This window comes from Corvus moneduloides, chromosome Z (genome assembly GCF_009650955.1).
Source record: "Corvus moneduloides isolate bCorMon1 chromosome Z, bCorMon1.pri, whole genome shotgun sequence".
Taxonomy (NCBI): Eukaryota; Metazoa; Chordata; class Aves; order Passeriformes; family Corvidae; genus Corvus; species Corvus moneduloides.
Window position 1 is genome coordinate 54,138,804 of NC_045511.1, and position 17,418 is coordinate 54,156,221.

At 40.4% G+C, this 17,418-nt stretch overlaps 1 protein-coding gene across 9 annotated transcripts in view; it reads left to right on the forward strand.

The window, feature by feature from the left end:
* MCTP1 (multiple C2 and transmembrane domain containing 1) overlaps window positions 1–17,418 on the forward strand; it is a 236,581-nt gene that overhangs the window by 112,498 nt on the left and 106,665 nt on the right. For all 9 annotated transcript variants that reach the window (XM_032096447.1, XM_032096449.1, XM_032096450.1 and 6 more), the window contains 4 exons: window positions 13,335–13,437; window positions 15,481–15,583; window positions 15,927–16,028; window positions 16,381–16,455. In XM_032096447.1, the coding sequence (XP_031952338.1) occupies window positions 13,335–13,437; window positions 15,481–15,583; window positions 15,927–16,028; window positions 16,381–16,455 (383 nt within the window). The remainder of the gene's footprint in view (window positions 1–13,334; window positions 13,438–15,480; window positions 15,584–15,926; window positions 16,029–16,380; window positions 16,456–17,418) is intronic.

Below are 17,418 nucleotides of genomic sequence, written 5' to 3' on the forward strand. Positions count from 1 at the left end.
TTTATAATTATACATACAGTGAAAAGATGGCTTGGGATTAATTCTTTTTTCTGGAAATATTCCGTGGAAATGAGTTTAACTTCATTGTGGCTTTACACTGACTTGCCTTGTAAGATACCTCAAGCATTCATGGTATCAGTCTGTTGCAACATGTTTGCATCAGCACAGATAGAGTGGAATTATAATTCCCATTTTAAAGATGGAAAACTAAGAAAGGTTAACTGCCTCAGCTAAGGCCAACAGAGCAAGTCCTTGTCAAAGGTGGCATTTCACTTGGGTTCTGTATTTATCCATTAGATAAGGCAGCTTCTCATGCTATTGAGCCATTCCTCCTCCTGGCCAAAGGTCAGACTGACTGCTCTGCTGCAAGCAGCTGGCTGGCAGGGAGCTTGGAACAACATTAGTGACATTAGTGTCTGCATGAGTGGCACTGCCCCCCAGAGTCATGAACTGGCTGCCTTGTCTTCTAAAAAAATAACGGCCTTTTTAGCTGTGGGGACTTAGATCCGTAATGGATAGGCATGGCCAGAGGTAGGGGAGAATCATAATAGTCTATGAAATATTCAAACAATATTTTGGCTTTCATAGCCATGTTAATGTTGGCTGAACTTTGTGAAGTTATGGTTTGAGAACTTGACTTTTAAATGTAGAAATGGAATTGAAATTCCTTATCAAGTTTTTTAACTGTCCAAAGCATTTTTAGTTCAATTTGGTAATGTAATATCAATAATGCAACAATTATATAATACTTAGTTTAGAATAAGGCTAGTGATCTGATTAAAGTTGGTTCATGGTGTAGCTAATGCTGAAATTGACTTTTTATCAGTTTTTTTAACTTTATGAACTGTGAAATGGAAAAATTATGAAATTATTTGTTTCTCTGGAGTTTTACTGAAACATTGCAGGTTTTCCATAGCCATGGTAGAAGTACCTCTGCAAGACTTATGGGTATCTAACCCAATGCTATCTGCTGCCCCTTGTGAGTTAATACATAAGAAGTGCGATAAGTTTTAGAGGACATGTAGATCTCCTGTGTGCTCTCTTGCTTGCACATACTCTGAAATTACATCAATGGTGATTCCTATGAAGAGCCCATGGCAGCCTTAATTAAGAGAGTAAGCCTTTCTGCGGTGACTGATGGTCTTTATGATTTTTCATTTTCTTTTCTCCAGGATTCAGTGGAATTTCAGTGATTGACAGTAGAAAAGCATGATGTTTATTACTGTACACAAGTGTTTTCTTCCTTTCTAAAACAGAGAATTTTCCTACTGCATAAATATAGATATTTCAATTTTTTTTTTTACTAAAGTCTTCTGTTTTACAATATTAACTGGTTAACATGTAGATGACATGCAGTTTTCTGGAGAAAAATGCCTGTATTTAATAGAATTTTATAATGAAAAAAATCACAGTTGAAATTCTACAAAACATGGCAAAAAAGATGGGCAAATTTAAGATTTGACAGCTTTTCATCAAAGAAGAGTCTGCTTTGTGTACAAGTGGAGCTAGGAAATGAGTGCGAAAGTGCAATTATATTGAATTGTTTGAAAGAACTGCTATGTCTCAAAATTAATTTTTTCTGGAAAACAGTTTGCCAAGAATCAAAAATTGATGTTGGATAATTTGCACCTTGGGGACCATTGAAGGACAGGTCTATATAAATTGCCCAGAAATATAATTTATATCATATTGCAGTTTGATAGCTCTAACACTCAAATAAAGTTCATAATTAGACAAATAAAAGATCCTTGCATCTGAATTGGTCATGTGTCTTTACCATCTCTTGTGAAAAAGTAGTACTTTTGTAGTTGAATTTGAGATGACCCCCAATGGTTTGTTGTTCTACCTGCCCCCTACATTGGACAGTTCAGCTCACTTCCAGCCTGGAAGGTAGGCTGTGGTGGTGGGTGTGAGACCAGTCCACCAGCCCATGACCATCATTATACGAGGGTTCACAAGTCACCTGATAGGTTTGGTGCTTCTTTATGAATTTCAGCATAGAGTGCCAGATGAAAGTCCTGTGTTGTTTGAACTGATGGAAAGGGCCTTTCCCAGACTTTTCCACTAAAAAACACAGGCAATGTGGTGCTGTGGCTACCTGAGAAGAAAATCCAGAAGCTAAAATTGTGTGGAGATTAGGGCTTTGTTGTTTTGATTTTCTAACTATTTTGAGAAGCAGTTAAAGGTTGCTTTTATCAGTCACTATTTAGGTCTCTTTTCCATCATGAAAAAGTGCATTTTATATTTTCTTGCGAGAGAAAAATATTTAGGTGACCAGTCAAAACAGATAATGAATCTGAGCTTCCAACTAACTTTGATTTGTTTGTGAAGGACTTCCTGGGCTCTAAGGGACTTTGAGTTTTGAAGAAAACAACAAATAACACATCTCTTGTTCCTGGTTGCTATCTCTTTTTGGAAAGGCTCTTTTTTGGGCTGATTGCAGGTTATGGGTGTACAGTTCGTCTAGGGCCATGTGGTAGTTCTGAGAAATAAGATGACAAATAAAAGACTAAATTAAATTAATGTGTGCATGATGTGCAGTGTGAGGGACACAGTGCTGACTGAAGTAAAATACTTTTCTTAGATCTAAGTAAGGTAATCTCAATTTGTGCTCTGGTCTTGCAATGTCTAAAGACGTAGCATAGCACAAACAAGGGTATCTGTCAAACTAGATGCAACATGGGGCCTAAAATTCAAAAGCTTCAAAGATAAATATAAGACAGAATTCAAAGCTTCAAAAGATAAATAGTTCTTTAGGGCTTTTTTTCAGTGGTGGCATACATTACGGAGTTGAACTCCTAGAGTTCATTCTCAGATAGTCTAGTTCTGTAATGGGTAAAGGGGGAAAAGGGGTGAGGGAGATCTGTCAAAAGAGAAGTTGCTTTTCCTTCCAATTATGCATATTATGTATATTATGTAAATTAGCAGTTTATTTCTATAATTTCAGGAGCCCTTAGGACTGTACAAGTAGACACCAAAAAGCAAGAGACCTTACTGCAACAGAATGCATAAACGAGATTTTTGTATTGAGGTTTTCTGCAAGTTTGATTTCAGTAAGTTGAAAGGTGTGTTTTGTCTTATTGCTACCTACTTTTATCATGAATTCCTGCAATCAGTGGTAGGGTGTGATAGCAGTTAGCCCCACTGTGGTCATGGGATACTCAAAATTTTCAGTGTTGGTGTTGGTGCTGCTGGGAGCATGCTTTTAATGTGTGCCTTAGGCAGATGGTGGTCATCTTACTCTTGTACAGCACTGACCACATGCTTAGGATTGTATTCAGAAGTTTGTTGTGGATGTCTGCCTGATCAATAGCTAAATGTCTGTAAAGTCACTGGAACAGTAGCTGGAGGCCTACAAAAAGCAAAGAACAGGGATTGCTAGTTGGAAGATCCTCAGTAGATACAGAGGGTTTGGTGGAATTTCTTGACATATGACAGGTTATATACACTTATATACAACAGTTGTGGTTTAGTCTATAGTGAAAGGCATTGTCATGACAATGTAATATAACTGATATAACTGAGCATAGGCAGCACTAGTCTAATCAGATACTTTTAGAAAAGATAGAGGGAGAGCACATACTCTTCTGAACATGTGTGGTTCTTTTATATAAAAATGAGGAAAACCGTTTCTGTATCTCTTGTTTGAAATAACTAATCACATTAACTGACAAAAGTTGTCTGAAGTTGCCTGTTGTGTTGTGCTTAAGATACTGGTTTTGAATAATATAGTGATGTTGGATCTTTTGGGTCCTCCTAGAGACCAAGGAGACCTAAGGAAATTTTTTACTTTTTTAGTGTTCTCTTAAGGCTTTCATTGGGAATGATCCCATAATTTGGAATACTCTTGCAATGCAGCAGGTTGCCAAGGCTTTCAGTGAGAGTTAAGATTGCAGTTACTCTTTCTAATAATGACAACTTGAAAGATGATAGATAGATAGATAGATAGATAGATAGATATGAGTTTCAAGTCTTCGTGCATTGCTCTGTCTTTGTCTTTCTGAATAATGTTCATTTATTTGTGTTAGTGTTTTAATAATGTTTGCACATACCTTATGTTGAGCCTGTCAGCCATGAGTGGTGCCTTTCAGATGCCCATCTTGGTTATGAGTGTTTTAGCATATGGAAGAAGTGCCCGTAGGCAATGGCGAAGGTGCATATGGGAACTTCATAATCTCTTTATATGATAAAACCAATATTCCTTAGCAGAGATGTTCAAAGCTGGGAGACTTTGTCAGCCATGGTATTTGAATCTTCCATTGAACCATTTCATGATATTGCCTCTATTCAAATTTGTTCTTGTAGTATTTTCAAATGATAGGAGAAAGGAGGTATGAAATGTTGACTGTCAATGAGGGATTTTTTCATTTCTGAAAACCATTTGTCTTTGTTTTGATTGAGAAGCTCTGTAATTAATGTTACATATTATTGATTGATACCCATATAAATCTATGAGAAGAGTCATTGAAAAAGTGCATGCCAAGAGGCACAGAAAATAAATAAATGTAGTAAATACCCTCTCTTTATTTCTAAGCAATGGCCTGTATATGCTGCAATGTAATTTCCTGTGTCTGTATATGTTTCATAAGCTCAACTCACATTGCACCACCATCTGCAAATATGATTGATAATACTTCAAAAATTGAGATGCAGTAGTCCACCTGCTGTGTCAGTGCTGCCTTGTAATTTTAACTATCTTCTGGTTGCTTCTTTTTCAAATACTGAAAGCTAAAGAACTCCAGTAATATAAATAGTTTAGGTTTCCTACTACCATTTAGCCTCATGAAGTAGGAAAACCTTGAGATGTGTGGCACATCCATTTCTGCTGACTAATGAATTGAATCATTTTTCAGTGGGAAACATTCAGCAATATATGATTTTCTAGACAAGGTAAGCATTAATTAACTATGATTCACAATGTGTTTAAAACAATAATTCTTTATCATTAAAGTTAATAATATGCACACCAACCCTTGATGTAGTCAAAATCGATACTGCAGTTTGGGAGATGTGGTCCCTAGACAGCTTTATCTAAGTATTGATTTCAGTGTCATTTGTATAAGGTGTGAAACAAATTATGTGCTTCCCTAATATCATTAATGTAGCCCCACTAATGTAGCTACTGTAGCTACTCAATTTATGGTTTCTAATAATGCATGAAAAAATAATACACAATTATTGAAGACATTGTGAAATACAATTGTATAGTATGCTAGATTTAATTGTGGAAGGCCAATGCCAACATTCAATATATTTTGAAGAGTTTACTGCCCAAAAAAAAGTCTGGAGAGAAGAGCAAGCCATGAGGTACTATGCAACTCAATTGTTCATTTACATCAGACAAAGTTCCCCTGGGTCCAGGCAGCTGCAATTTGTTGTTCGGCCTTCTACTTACATGAAAATAATGTGTACACTTGTACTCTGCCAAAGGCAAAGGTTACTCCCTTCAGTTACTGGAGAAAATAAAAATATAAAAGCAGGATAGCATGTCTATGTCTTGGAGAGCATTTATAGCTCTTGCCATTACTGTCATAATTTGAAATATTAGTTAAATAATTTAGTCCACAATGTGATTTCTTCCCTTTATTGCCTCTTTATTGAAAGAGATCTTCCCACCATACCCCTCATGTTCTCGTTAGTGTTCTTTCCATCATAGCTGTTCCTTAGGTCTACCTCGCTACCCCTTCTTAACCTTCTAGGAAATTTCAGGATTGTCCTTAAACCCTGCAGATACCCATTCCATCACCCTTCCTTCCTACCACTTTGGAGAGCTCCCTTTTCAGACAGCCAAGCTGTTCTTAAGCATCAGATTCAGGTGTCTACTTTTATTCTTATCCTTTTGTCCTAGTTTGGCCAAAGATGTGTGAGGGCAGAGCCTGGAGCCATGTGGGCCTGTCTAGACTGTTATTCTGTACCACTCAAATCATTGCTGGCAGGTGGAAGTCACGGAGTCTCACTTCCGAGATGAAGGGGTCATGACTTCTGGTGAAGGAGAACAGGGGCAGTGCAGAGGTTTGGCAGCCATTTTCTCCCTTTCTGGGGGAGTGTGTGGTGACTGGAATGGTGGGTTGGTGCTGGCCCTGACTGTAGGATTTGTCTGCCATTGTGGTTTTTTTCATTGTCTTGGTCTTGGGGAGAAAAAGTGCAGGTGTGGAAAGTTTGTGTGTCATTGTTTTTCATTGTCTCAGGCTTGTAGGAAAAAAACGTAGTGGAGGGAGTGGTGGGGTGGTACCGTCTGTGACTCAGTGAGCATTTTGCATGTAATCACCCTCTACACTGTTACTGTTTGCTTTCTATCTCATTGGTGTTTCCAGTAAGTTGTTATCTCAATCCATGATTTCTGTCTTTTGTTTCTGTCACCTGAGGGAGGGGTTGGCGGGGGAGAAAAGCTGTTGCCTGTGGTTTAATTTCCAGGTGGGCTTAAACCATGACAGCCTTTAATTGGCATCCGATGTGGGGCCTGAAGGGTTGAGATTACAATAAATCTGTACAGAATTGGTTGGAAACAATTTTTACCTAGGTATTTTGTATGAAGTATGGAGCCTCATGCTTCCAATATTGCTTGTCTTTTCATTTGTGTGTGGTACCTAACCCTGTGTATACTTCTGCATGTGCACTATGTGCCCATTACAGTGCTCTTTTTGAGAGCTGGGAGAGGAATCCGGATTTCTTTGTTGATGTACTGTGTGATGGCAGCTTATGGCATGATAATATCAAGGGCAATGAGGGTCACTTGTGATGTGTTTTCAGTGTTTTCTCCTGCCCTGGTCGTGGGTGCTACCTTTGGGAATTCATTAATAATCATACTAGGCCTAGGCCTGTGGAGGGGAGCAAGGGAGGATGATTTTCCCCAGAATTTCACCCTCTTCCCTTAGGCTTGTTACTGCAGCTTTTGAGAATTTTGACTTCCCTTTGGATGTTAAGGAAAGCATGATCTTGTTGCTAATTCTGCCAGGTCTCCTCAATGTGGTCTACACCGTGTTTAGATTTACAAAAGAGATTTCTATGAAGGTCATTCAGAGATTTGCCTGGAGGATGCATAGTCATGAGTACCATGGAATGTGAGAAAAAATGGGCCAGTTTTGCAGGAAATTCTCTGCTCCAATAGTTTGGAAGTCACCCCTCAACAGCTACAGCATCTTGTTAAAGTGGCAAGGAAAATGCTGTGACAGCTCCAGAGAGGAGCAACTTTTTCCAGTGTCTTGAGCCCTAGCTACAATTTTTCAGAACCTGCTCTTCATTAGACAGCACGCTCAGGGGGAGGAGGAGGAAAACAGACCAACAGGCACCACAGCCACTCAAACTGCAGCTGAACCAGAGGAACAACCTGTGCTGGTAGCAGCTGCCCCTGTACAAAAGAAGAAATCCAAGACCATATCAGTTCACATAGGGATGCAGAGGAAGCAGGACCTTCATCCTGGAACAAGAGGAAGAGGCAGGGCCAGAGATAATCACCAATCCATATCCCTGGCTGAGCTGTGATATATCTGAAGAGATTTCAGCCACCAGTTGGGTGAGCCCCTACTGACCTGCCTGGTCTGATGTTGAGATATTGAAGCCCATGATATGAAACTAAACTGTAGTGAAGCCAAGCACCTGGGATCCCTTCCCCAGGATGTGGGTGTTGACAAAGGCATTTGGAAGAGGACAGAAACGCTCAGCCTTCGGAGGTGACTCCTTTCAACTGTGAGAGAAAGGTATTCTCTTAAGGATGATCTAGTAGTGCACCCAGGCAGTTGGGACACCATGGAGAAAGGTATCCAGTACCTGAGAGAATTAGCTGTGCTGGAGGTAATCTATAGGGATTCAAATAACGAGCAGTCCCCTGTAGATCCAGATGAGGTCCAGTGTACACAATCCATGTGGCAGAAGTTTGTATGGAGCTCATCATCATCGTACGCCAACTCACTGGCATTGATGTCCATGAAAGGAGAACAAACAGTGCTTTAGGTGATTCCCTGGCTCCAGCAATCAGAAGATCATATTTTTCTTCCTCCTTTTCCTTACTCTGTCCAAGACTGAAGACAGAATAAAAAAAATTTAGGAAACTAGAGAAAACATGTCCCACACCGCATCAGTATGGACCAGAGTCTCTGCTATTGGGACCAAGCAGCCCCCTGCTCCAGAGAGAGGGTACACACCAAAAGGTAACCTGTGGTTTTAGCTGCATGACCACAGAGAGGAAGTGGGATGAAAAACCCACCTCTGCTCTGGCAGCATGGATATGCGAGTTGAGAGGAAGAACAACCACTGCAGGAAGTTCTTCAAGGAGGAGATGCTACTCCAGTTTCGAGTGGGCAAGTCCTCAGACCAAAGAGCTGATGTTAGTTTCAATCCTCTTGAAGGGACCTCCAGACCATATTTACGAGAAGGGAACAGCAAGTACTATGACCAGAATTAGAGGGGCCCTTCCTCCAGCCAGATGGAGGAAAGGGACAATAGCATCTACTGGACTGTGTGGATCCAATGGCCTGGCATGTCAGTCCCACAGGAGTATCAAGACTTAGTTGACACCAGCACACAATGTACCCTGATGTCATCGAGATATGTAGGGCCAGAATCTATCTCCATTTCTGGGGTGATGAGGGTATCCCATCAGCTGACTATATTGGAAACTAATGTAAGCTTGACCAAGAAAGTGGAAAAAACACCACATTAAAACTCGTCCAGTATTCTTGGCACAGGTTACCTCAGGAGGGGATATTTCAAGGACCCAAAAGGGCATCGCTGGGCTTTCTGGGTAGCTACTGTGGGGACAGAGGAAATTAGGCTGTTGAACACCTTACCTGGTCTCTCAGAGGACACTTCTGCAGTGGGTCTGCTGCGGGTTGAAGAACAACAGGTACCAATCACTACAACAGTGCACCATTGATAATACCACTCCAGCTGGGACTCTGTGACCCCCATCCATGAATGATTCCTGAACTGGAGAGCCAAGGAGTGGTCAGGAAGACTTGTTCACCCTTTAAGAGTCCTATATGGCCAGTGTGCAAGTCCAGTGGGGAGTGGAGACTGACAGTATACTACCATGGCCTGAATAAAGTCACACCACCACTGACCGCTTATTTGCCAGGTGTGCTGGAACTTCAGTATGAACTGGAGTCCAAGGCAGCAAAGTGGTGCCACCACTGACATTGCTAATGTGTTTTTTTCCATGCCTCTGGCAGCAGAGTGCGGGCCACAGTTTGCTGTCAAGTACACCTAAAACTGACTACCCCCGGGGTGGACACCCAGGCCCACTCCTTGTCTTGAACTGATCCAGACTGCACTGGAAAAGGGTGAGGCTCCAGAACACTTTCAAGACATTAAGGATGTCCTTGTGTGGGACAACACAGCTGAGAAAGTTCTTGAGAAATGGGAGAAGATAATCCAAATCCTCCTGAAAGCTGGTTTTGCCATAAAGCAAAATGACATCAAGGGACCTGCCCAGGAAATTCAGTTTGTAGGAGTAAAATGGTGAGATGGAGTCATCAGGTTCCAATGTGGTTAATAAAGTACCAGCTATGTCCTCACCAACCACCAAGAAGGAAATACAGGCTTTCCTAGGCACTGTGGGTTTTTGGAGAATGCCAACAGTCAGATTGCAAACCCTCTTTATCATGTGTCACAAAAGAGGAATGATTTCTAGTGGGGTCCTGAACAACAACAAGCTTTTGAACAAATTAAACAGGAGATTGGTTGTGCAGTAGCCCTGGGGCCACAAGATAAGATGGGAAAGATGTGCTCTACGCTGTAACTAGGGAGAATGCTCCTTTCTGGAGTCTGGCAAAAATAACCTATGGGGACTCATGGATGAAGCCTGGGATTGTGGAGTCAGGGATACGAAGGATCTGAGGCCTACATCCCAACTGAAAAAGAGGTCTTGGCAGCATATGAAGGAGTTCAAGCTGCTTCAGAAGTGATTGGCACCAAAGAACAGCTCTTCCTGGCACCTCAACTGCCAGTGCTGGGTGGGACGTTCAAGGGGAAAGTTCCTTCAACACATCATACCACTGATGCTACATAGAGTAAGTGGATCACTCCGATCACAGATGGAGCTCAAACAGGAAACCCAAATCACCAAGTGATCTTGGAAGTTACCATAAACTCTCCTGAAGGAAAAAATCTTGGATCATCATCATCATAAGAGAAAGAGATGGTGGCGTGCTGAGGAGATGAGATGATATAATCAGCTACCTGAAAATGAAAAGCAATACACTCCCTTCTCTGAGGGTTCCTGCTGTATTGTAGGGACAAATTGAAAATGGAAAGCTGCCATATGCAGTACTATGTAGCAAGTTGCAGCAGGTAGTGAGAGACAAAGTGGATCAAGATGCAGAGCTGGAAGCCATCCAACTGACTTTAGATGTCACTGAACAAGAGAAATGGCTAGTGCTCTACCTCTACACTGACTGATGGATGGTAGCAAACACCCTGTGGAGGTGGTTAGACCAATAGAAAAAGACTAATTGCAGTGCAGAGGTAAACCCATCTGGACTGCCGAATTGGGGGAGGACGTCATTGCCTGTGTAGAGAAGTTGGCTGTAAAATTATGTCATGGATATGCATGTGTACTCAAGAGTCAGGCTACTAAACAGCATTGCAAGAACAGACAAGTGAATTAAGCTGCCAAGATTAAAGTACCTGGTGGATCTGGACTGGCAACATGCGAGTGAATTTTTTCTGGCTCGGTGGGCCCAAGATGCCTCATGCCATCAGGGAAGAGATGCAACATACAGATGGGCACATGGTCAAGTGGTGGACTTAATGATGGACACTATTTCCCAGGGGATCGATAACTGGGAAACATGCTCTGTGATCAAGCAGGCCAAGCAAGTAAAGCGCCTGTGGTATGGTGGATGATGGTCAGAATATAAATATGGGTAGGCCACATCGCGCTCTGCAAATCTGCCAGAGTAAGCACTACGTGTTGACAATGGTGTAAAGAACCACTGGATGGCCAGAGATGCACCCTGTGGCTCATACCTCTGCCTTGAACACCATCTTGGGCCTTGAAATCAAGTCCTGTGGTGATATGGCACCCCAGAAAGAATTGAAAATTGAGTTGTACAACAGGACTCATTTCAAAAATAACCTCAGAGACCCCTGGGCCAGAGAGCACAGTATTGAGTGGGTATCATATTCCCTGTCATGCACCAGCCTCTGGGAAAACTGAACAGTACAGTGGACTGTTAAAAACCACACTGAAAGCAATGGGTGGTGGGACCTTCAAACATTGGGATCTACATTTAACAAAGGCCACCTGGTTAGTTAACACCCGAGGCTCTCCCAATCAAGCTGGCCCTGCCCAATCAAAACCTCCACATACTGTAGAAAGGAGTCAAGTCCCCATGGTACACATGAGAAATGTGTTGGGGAACACAGTTTGGATTAGTCCTGCCTCAAGCAAAGGCAAACTCACTCATGGGATTGTTTTTGCTCAAGCAGTTGAGCGCTCTTGGTGGGTGATGCAGATGGATGGGGAAACACGATGTGTACCTCAGGGGGATTTGATTTTTGAGTGGGAATAGTCTGTAATGTCAGACTGTGTATGTAATGTTGGTTGCTGAATGACCCTGCCACTGCGTGCCATAACTACCATGGCCAGTGGGCATGGACTGCTCCAGATACACCAGTCATGAGCTCATGATGCACCTTGCAACCACCTGACAGCACAGCAGCCCTCCTGCCCTGGAAGACATCTAGGACAGAACTCACAGGCATGGACTTAGTGAACACAACAGACATCGTGGAGGGACAACCATTGACAATGGAAATGATACCTATGCTTGTGTATATTTTTTAGTATATATATCTTTGTAAATACTTGAAAGGTGTAGGCTCTGGCTATGATGTAGATGGTATAGAATAAGGAGTGGGTATTGCCCTAGTTTGGCCAAAGATGTGCGAGGGCAGAGCCTGGAACCATGTGGGCCTGTCTAGACTGTTATTCTGTACCACTCAAATCATCGCTGGCAGGTGGAAGCCATGGAGTCTCACTTCCAAGATGAAGAGGTCATGGCTTCTGGTGGAGGAAAACAGGGGCAGTGCAGAGGTTTGGCAGCACTTCTCATTTTCTCCCTTTCTCTTCTTCACGTTTTCTCCCTCTCCGGGGGAGCGTGCGGCAAGTGGAATGGTGGGTTGGTGCTGGCCCTGACTGTAGGATTTGTCTGCCATTGTGGTTTTTTTCATTGTCTTGGTCTTGGGGAGAAAAAGTGCAGGTGTGAAAAGTTACTCTTTGCTTTCTTATCTCATTGGTGTTTCCATTAAGTTGTTATCTCAACCCCTAATTTCTGTCTTTTGTTTCTCTCACCTGAGAGAGGGGTTGGGGAAGAGGGGAGCAGCTTCCAGGTGGGCTTAAACCATGACTCCTTTCCAAAAACAAACCTTGAAAAGGTTAATGTCAGTTTCATGGTTTACCCCTAAACTTGCAGTTGTTACTGGATTTTTTGTGCTTCCCTTAGTATCTACACACTGCTCACCTGCAGTCTTTTGCTGTAAGCAGCCTATTTCATATGTAAGGACACACAAACACACAGACACACACTTGCTTTGTCCATTCCTTTTCTTTAAAGGAAAAGAAATAATCCTCCATATCCATTTCTGTTATCTTGCTTGATGCATTTTCAAAGCAGCAACTTCTTACTTTCTCCTCTGGTGGCTTTCATGCTGAGGGACCTCTTTTTAAATATATCCAAAACTACTTGATTATGCTTTAACATATAATAAAATATCAACCACGTCTGACTTTCTGTTGTGCTGTGACTACAGCCCATCATTCCTGCCCATATAATCTCATTGTTTGATTGTACTTGCCCACTTTGTCTTATGTTAGGCTCTTGTACGAGGCTGTCTTTAAGATTCTTTGATTTTGGGGAGAGGATTTGTTTACAGTGTGAAACATGATACAGCATAATAGTCTTTGGATAATTTTTGGAGGTGCTATGTTGTTACGAATAATACAGAATAATACATTTCCTTCTTACCAAAATACTCTCATTATGTTATCCTTAAAGTCAATGGACAACTGGTACCATTGAAGTAAAGTTCTCTTAGCTGTCTCACAAGGGTGCCTGGCAACCTTTAGGAACATGCTGGTTTTCATCAGGAGAGTTGGTATAGTGATTTTTTGTCTTTTTTTTTTTTTTTTTAAGACTAAGGAATTGTTCTTTTAGCAAAGAATGTAAATAGGTTATGGAGATGAGTAGCCTGTTATGAATATCTTGAATATAGTGCAGACCATTACAGTGAAGCTCAGAAAATGAGAAACAACCCCCCAAACTTGTTTTTATTTAAACTTTCCTCACCATTTGTTTTTGTAGCTCATAAAATTCATTCCAAATTTTCTTTTACAGGTAAAAGTGACCCGTTTTGTGTAGTTGAATTGAACAATGACAGACTGCTGACACATACTGTCTACAGGAACCTCAATCCAGAATGGAACAAAATCTTCACATTGTAGGTGTTTGTATTTAAATTGGGGAAACGGATGGGCAATGAGTTTTGGGCACTTTTTTGGAGGTGAGGGTGTTGGAGAGGGATAAAGAATACTTAGTGGTAGTTCTAAAGAAGAATAGTGATGACATACTGATATTTCTAAACTGAACATCTGAATGCATTTTGAGGATTAAAACCACCAAAAAAATTAAAGAAGTGGCATCATTTTAAACGTAAAGATGCCAGGTCTGTTTCTTGGAAACCAGGTATGAGTAATTCTATGCACACCAGACTCCTGTTAGGTTCAGCAAGACTTTCAAGGGCCAAATCCAGTGTGATGGATTTGCCCCTGAAGTTTAGAGTGGGGGAAAAAAGATACTGTGATTATGACCTTCATTAAAATGTGGTTGTTAACTGTAAAAATCATTAGATAACTACATAAAGTTAGAAATTCTATTTGCATTTATACTTCTCTGAATTATGATGAAATACTTCCACTTCTTGTTTCCATTTACCAGCTGCACTTCTCACAATACCATCGAGTATCATACTAGTACAATTCAGCTGTTGGGTAAAATGCAGTCTAGAACAGTTTATTGGGAAGTGATGCAATTGGTTTTTTTATCCTTGTGTTCTTTTGAAGACAGTAAAAGGCTTTGACAAAATAGAAAAAAAAGTCTTCCACAAACAAAATGTCCTTGTTGTTTGCCTTGCTCAATTGCCTTTTTTTCCTCCCTTCTCACTATCTGACTGTTATGTGACACCAACGAGTAGAAAAAACTTATCATTGCAGGTCTCACTGCTGCTGAAATCAGTAACAATCCTCTGCAAAATGAGTAGAAGCTTTAGTTTTGTGCACACTTACTTAATTTTATCGTGCATGAAAATGCTATATTTTGCCCTTAATCTCAAAACTTAGTGTGATTTTAATTTTTGTTTTCCCCTCTAGATTTGTCATTCACATATTTAGCATCCACAGGTTTTCTTGACCTGCAGTGAGCTTTCAGAAAGGAATTCAGAACAAAAGAAAAAAACTCACAGTAGTTGTACTTTACAACAGCTTATTATTGTAATTCTCATTTCTGTGTCTGCAAAACCATGCAAAATTGTTCATTAATATATTTTTTATTATTATTTATTAATAGAGCCAGTAACTAATCATCCTCTACTTCTCGACAGTGTTCTCTGCTCAAGGAATTGCCTGGATTTGTAGAGGACAAAAGACTAATCAGAAATCAAATAGAAAACCTCTAAAGGCTTTCAAGGCCTTCGTTCTATGTACATTTGCATTTATCCTCAGATTTCATAACTAATTTTTGGGCTAGCAATCCCTCATCTGGAGGAGCATATTTTACTGAAGTTAAACTGCTTTGTGTGAATTTTTATTTCCTGGATCAGCCATTCAATCAAACATGAGTTTTCTCAAATAATTATTTTTAATCAAACAAGGAATATTAATTTTTCACCCAAAAAAGTGACATTTCTTGTGTGTGGCAATGGAGTATTTAATAGCTTGCAGTCTTTTTTCCTCAGTTGTACCTGAGAGATGCAATGTTCCATATTGTTTATAATTTGTTCCATATTTGCTGTAATTTGTTGTGTATTTAAACGAGGATTTCCAAAATAAAGAGCTTGTTCTTAGTGCAAGGATATGCCCTTGTAGCTTGTAATTATTTCCACTTACAAACCTACAGGTTTCACAGTATTTGCAGTCAGAATTGCCACAAGGGTAGCAGCGTTTAAGAGTAGCTTTTAAAAGCTCTCAGTCCTTCTGCTAGTGGCTGTAAATTCCCCAGTGCTGCTCCTTCCAGGTCAGGCAGTGCAAACCCCAGGTAGGAGATTTAAAGCAACATCCTTCAGAAAACTTCAATTGGAAAAGCCTTGCAGAGAGAGAGAAAGAGTAATCATTGGTTATATGCAGAAATGTCTCATTTACTTAAGTTCAGTTCTCCTCCATGGCTTGGAAAAATAGACAGGTATCTGTGCTAACCTTTTACAGTTTTGTCCTTGGTACCCACTGGTGTAAGTGACTTCTTTCTTCTGTGTGTACTTCTCTTTTTGTAGCAATATAAAGGACATCCACTCGGTGCTTGAAGTGACAGTTTATGACGAAGACCGCGATCGAAGTGCTGACTTTCTAGGCAAAGTTGCTATACCATTGCTGTCTGTAAGCTTCATTCACCTGACATACCGCTCTGAATTTTTCCTGCTGAAAGGGGGGAAAAGAGAAAAAATAAAAAAATTTGCAGCTCTGAGTCTGTCATTTCTCAACCAAGGTCTGTAATAAGAACACTAAAATTTTAACATACTCTATTCACGGCCATGTTGAATCCCATGATAGTTAATTTTTCCTGACAGACTCGGTCCTGGTAATGAACAGGTACTTGTCAGACTTGCCACAGTTGTTTTGGGTTCTCTGTCAGTTTCAGCAGCTGGGGGTCAGGGGTCACCGGGGGGGTGTATTCAGCGGAGACCGCGAGACAGACGGCTGTCATGTCCTTTTCCTGCAGATTCAAAATGGTGAACAGAAAGCCTACGTCTTGAAAAACAAGCAGCTGACAGGGCCAACAAAGGGGGTCATCTATCTTGAAATAGATGTGATTTTTAATGCTGTAAGTCTTAACTTTGGGTTTTTTTGTACTGCTAAAGAGTTCAGTTTCATGAAAGCTTTTGTTCCTGATTTGTAGAGAATTTCTGTCATTCCTCATTTTCTCTAAGCCTTGATGTATGCTACAGAATACTCTTCTGCCACTGCTTGGCACACCCACTCTTTTTGTTGCTGTTGCTGCTGCTGCTGCTATTGCTGCTAATGTACAGAGCAGCAACTCTTGTCTCTTTGTATGCTTATGTGTCCTGAGCTTGGCAGCCATGACTTTGAAACATAGTAAATTCTGCGAATTGAAGCCTGCGTTATTAGTAAGGAGCAAGTGAACTTGAAATACTGACACACGTTTTAATGCATAGGTGAAAGCCAGCATACGAACTTTAATGCCAAAAGAACAGAAGTACATTGAAGAGGAAGACAGACTGTCTAAACAGGTAAAGAGTAAGGAAACACTAATCTCTTCTAAAATCTGTAATATCAAGTGTGCACATTCAAATATCTGGTATCATACTGCTGAGAGTAAAGAATAACATTTTCATTACATGTTTACAAAAGAATATGATAGGTTGAGAAGTCAGAAACAAAATACATGGGTTTAATGTGTCTCCTGTATAAATTGCTGCCTAATTTCCATGAAATACATGAATAAGAACACAGTTGAAACCATCAGGTTTCACACATATCAGATTATTGCACAGGTGCATGTAAAATAAGTCTTGCATAAATTTTTGCTGTTAACTTTGACCCAAAAGTTCTCCATTTGTTGCAGGGTAAAGAGTCAGCATTCATTTAGCCAAATTTTAAACAAGTTACTTGAGTAAGGTTTGAATCAAAGGTGAAAGCAGACTAAAACTCTTTGGAATCCCAGGAGTAGGAAATGTCTCAACTCTTTTCTACTGGATATTTTTGCTACACATAATTTTCATGCTTTGGTAAAAAATAATTTAAACCCACATATTTTTCTTCACTTGAACTGCTTTGGACTCAGTTTTTCATGTTCCACAAATGATGAAACTTATATGGAGAGAATTGGTTGGACTATGAGAACAAGATTTTTGTTGTTTTCAGTGAAAAGTCAAAGGTCTCAGAACTGTTTTCTTTATTTCTGAAAGCTTGTAGATTTGAACATGGTTTAAATTACCTGCTGAATGAATTTTATATCAGTGTATGATATAATTCATTTAAAAAAACATTTCAAGAGGCAAAATCTTTATTTGCAATTTTGAGTAATGCAGTTACTAAACCTGCATTTTGCACTACTATTCCAGCAAAGAAGCAGCAAAGCCTTTTACTCAATATTCATTATTCTTCCCACTTTCATAAAAGAAAATGGCATTGTGACTTCTGCAGATGGCAGGAAGAGTGATCATTTTCTATGCGATTCAGCACACAAATTC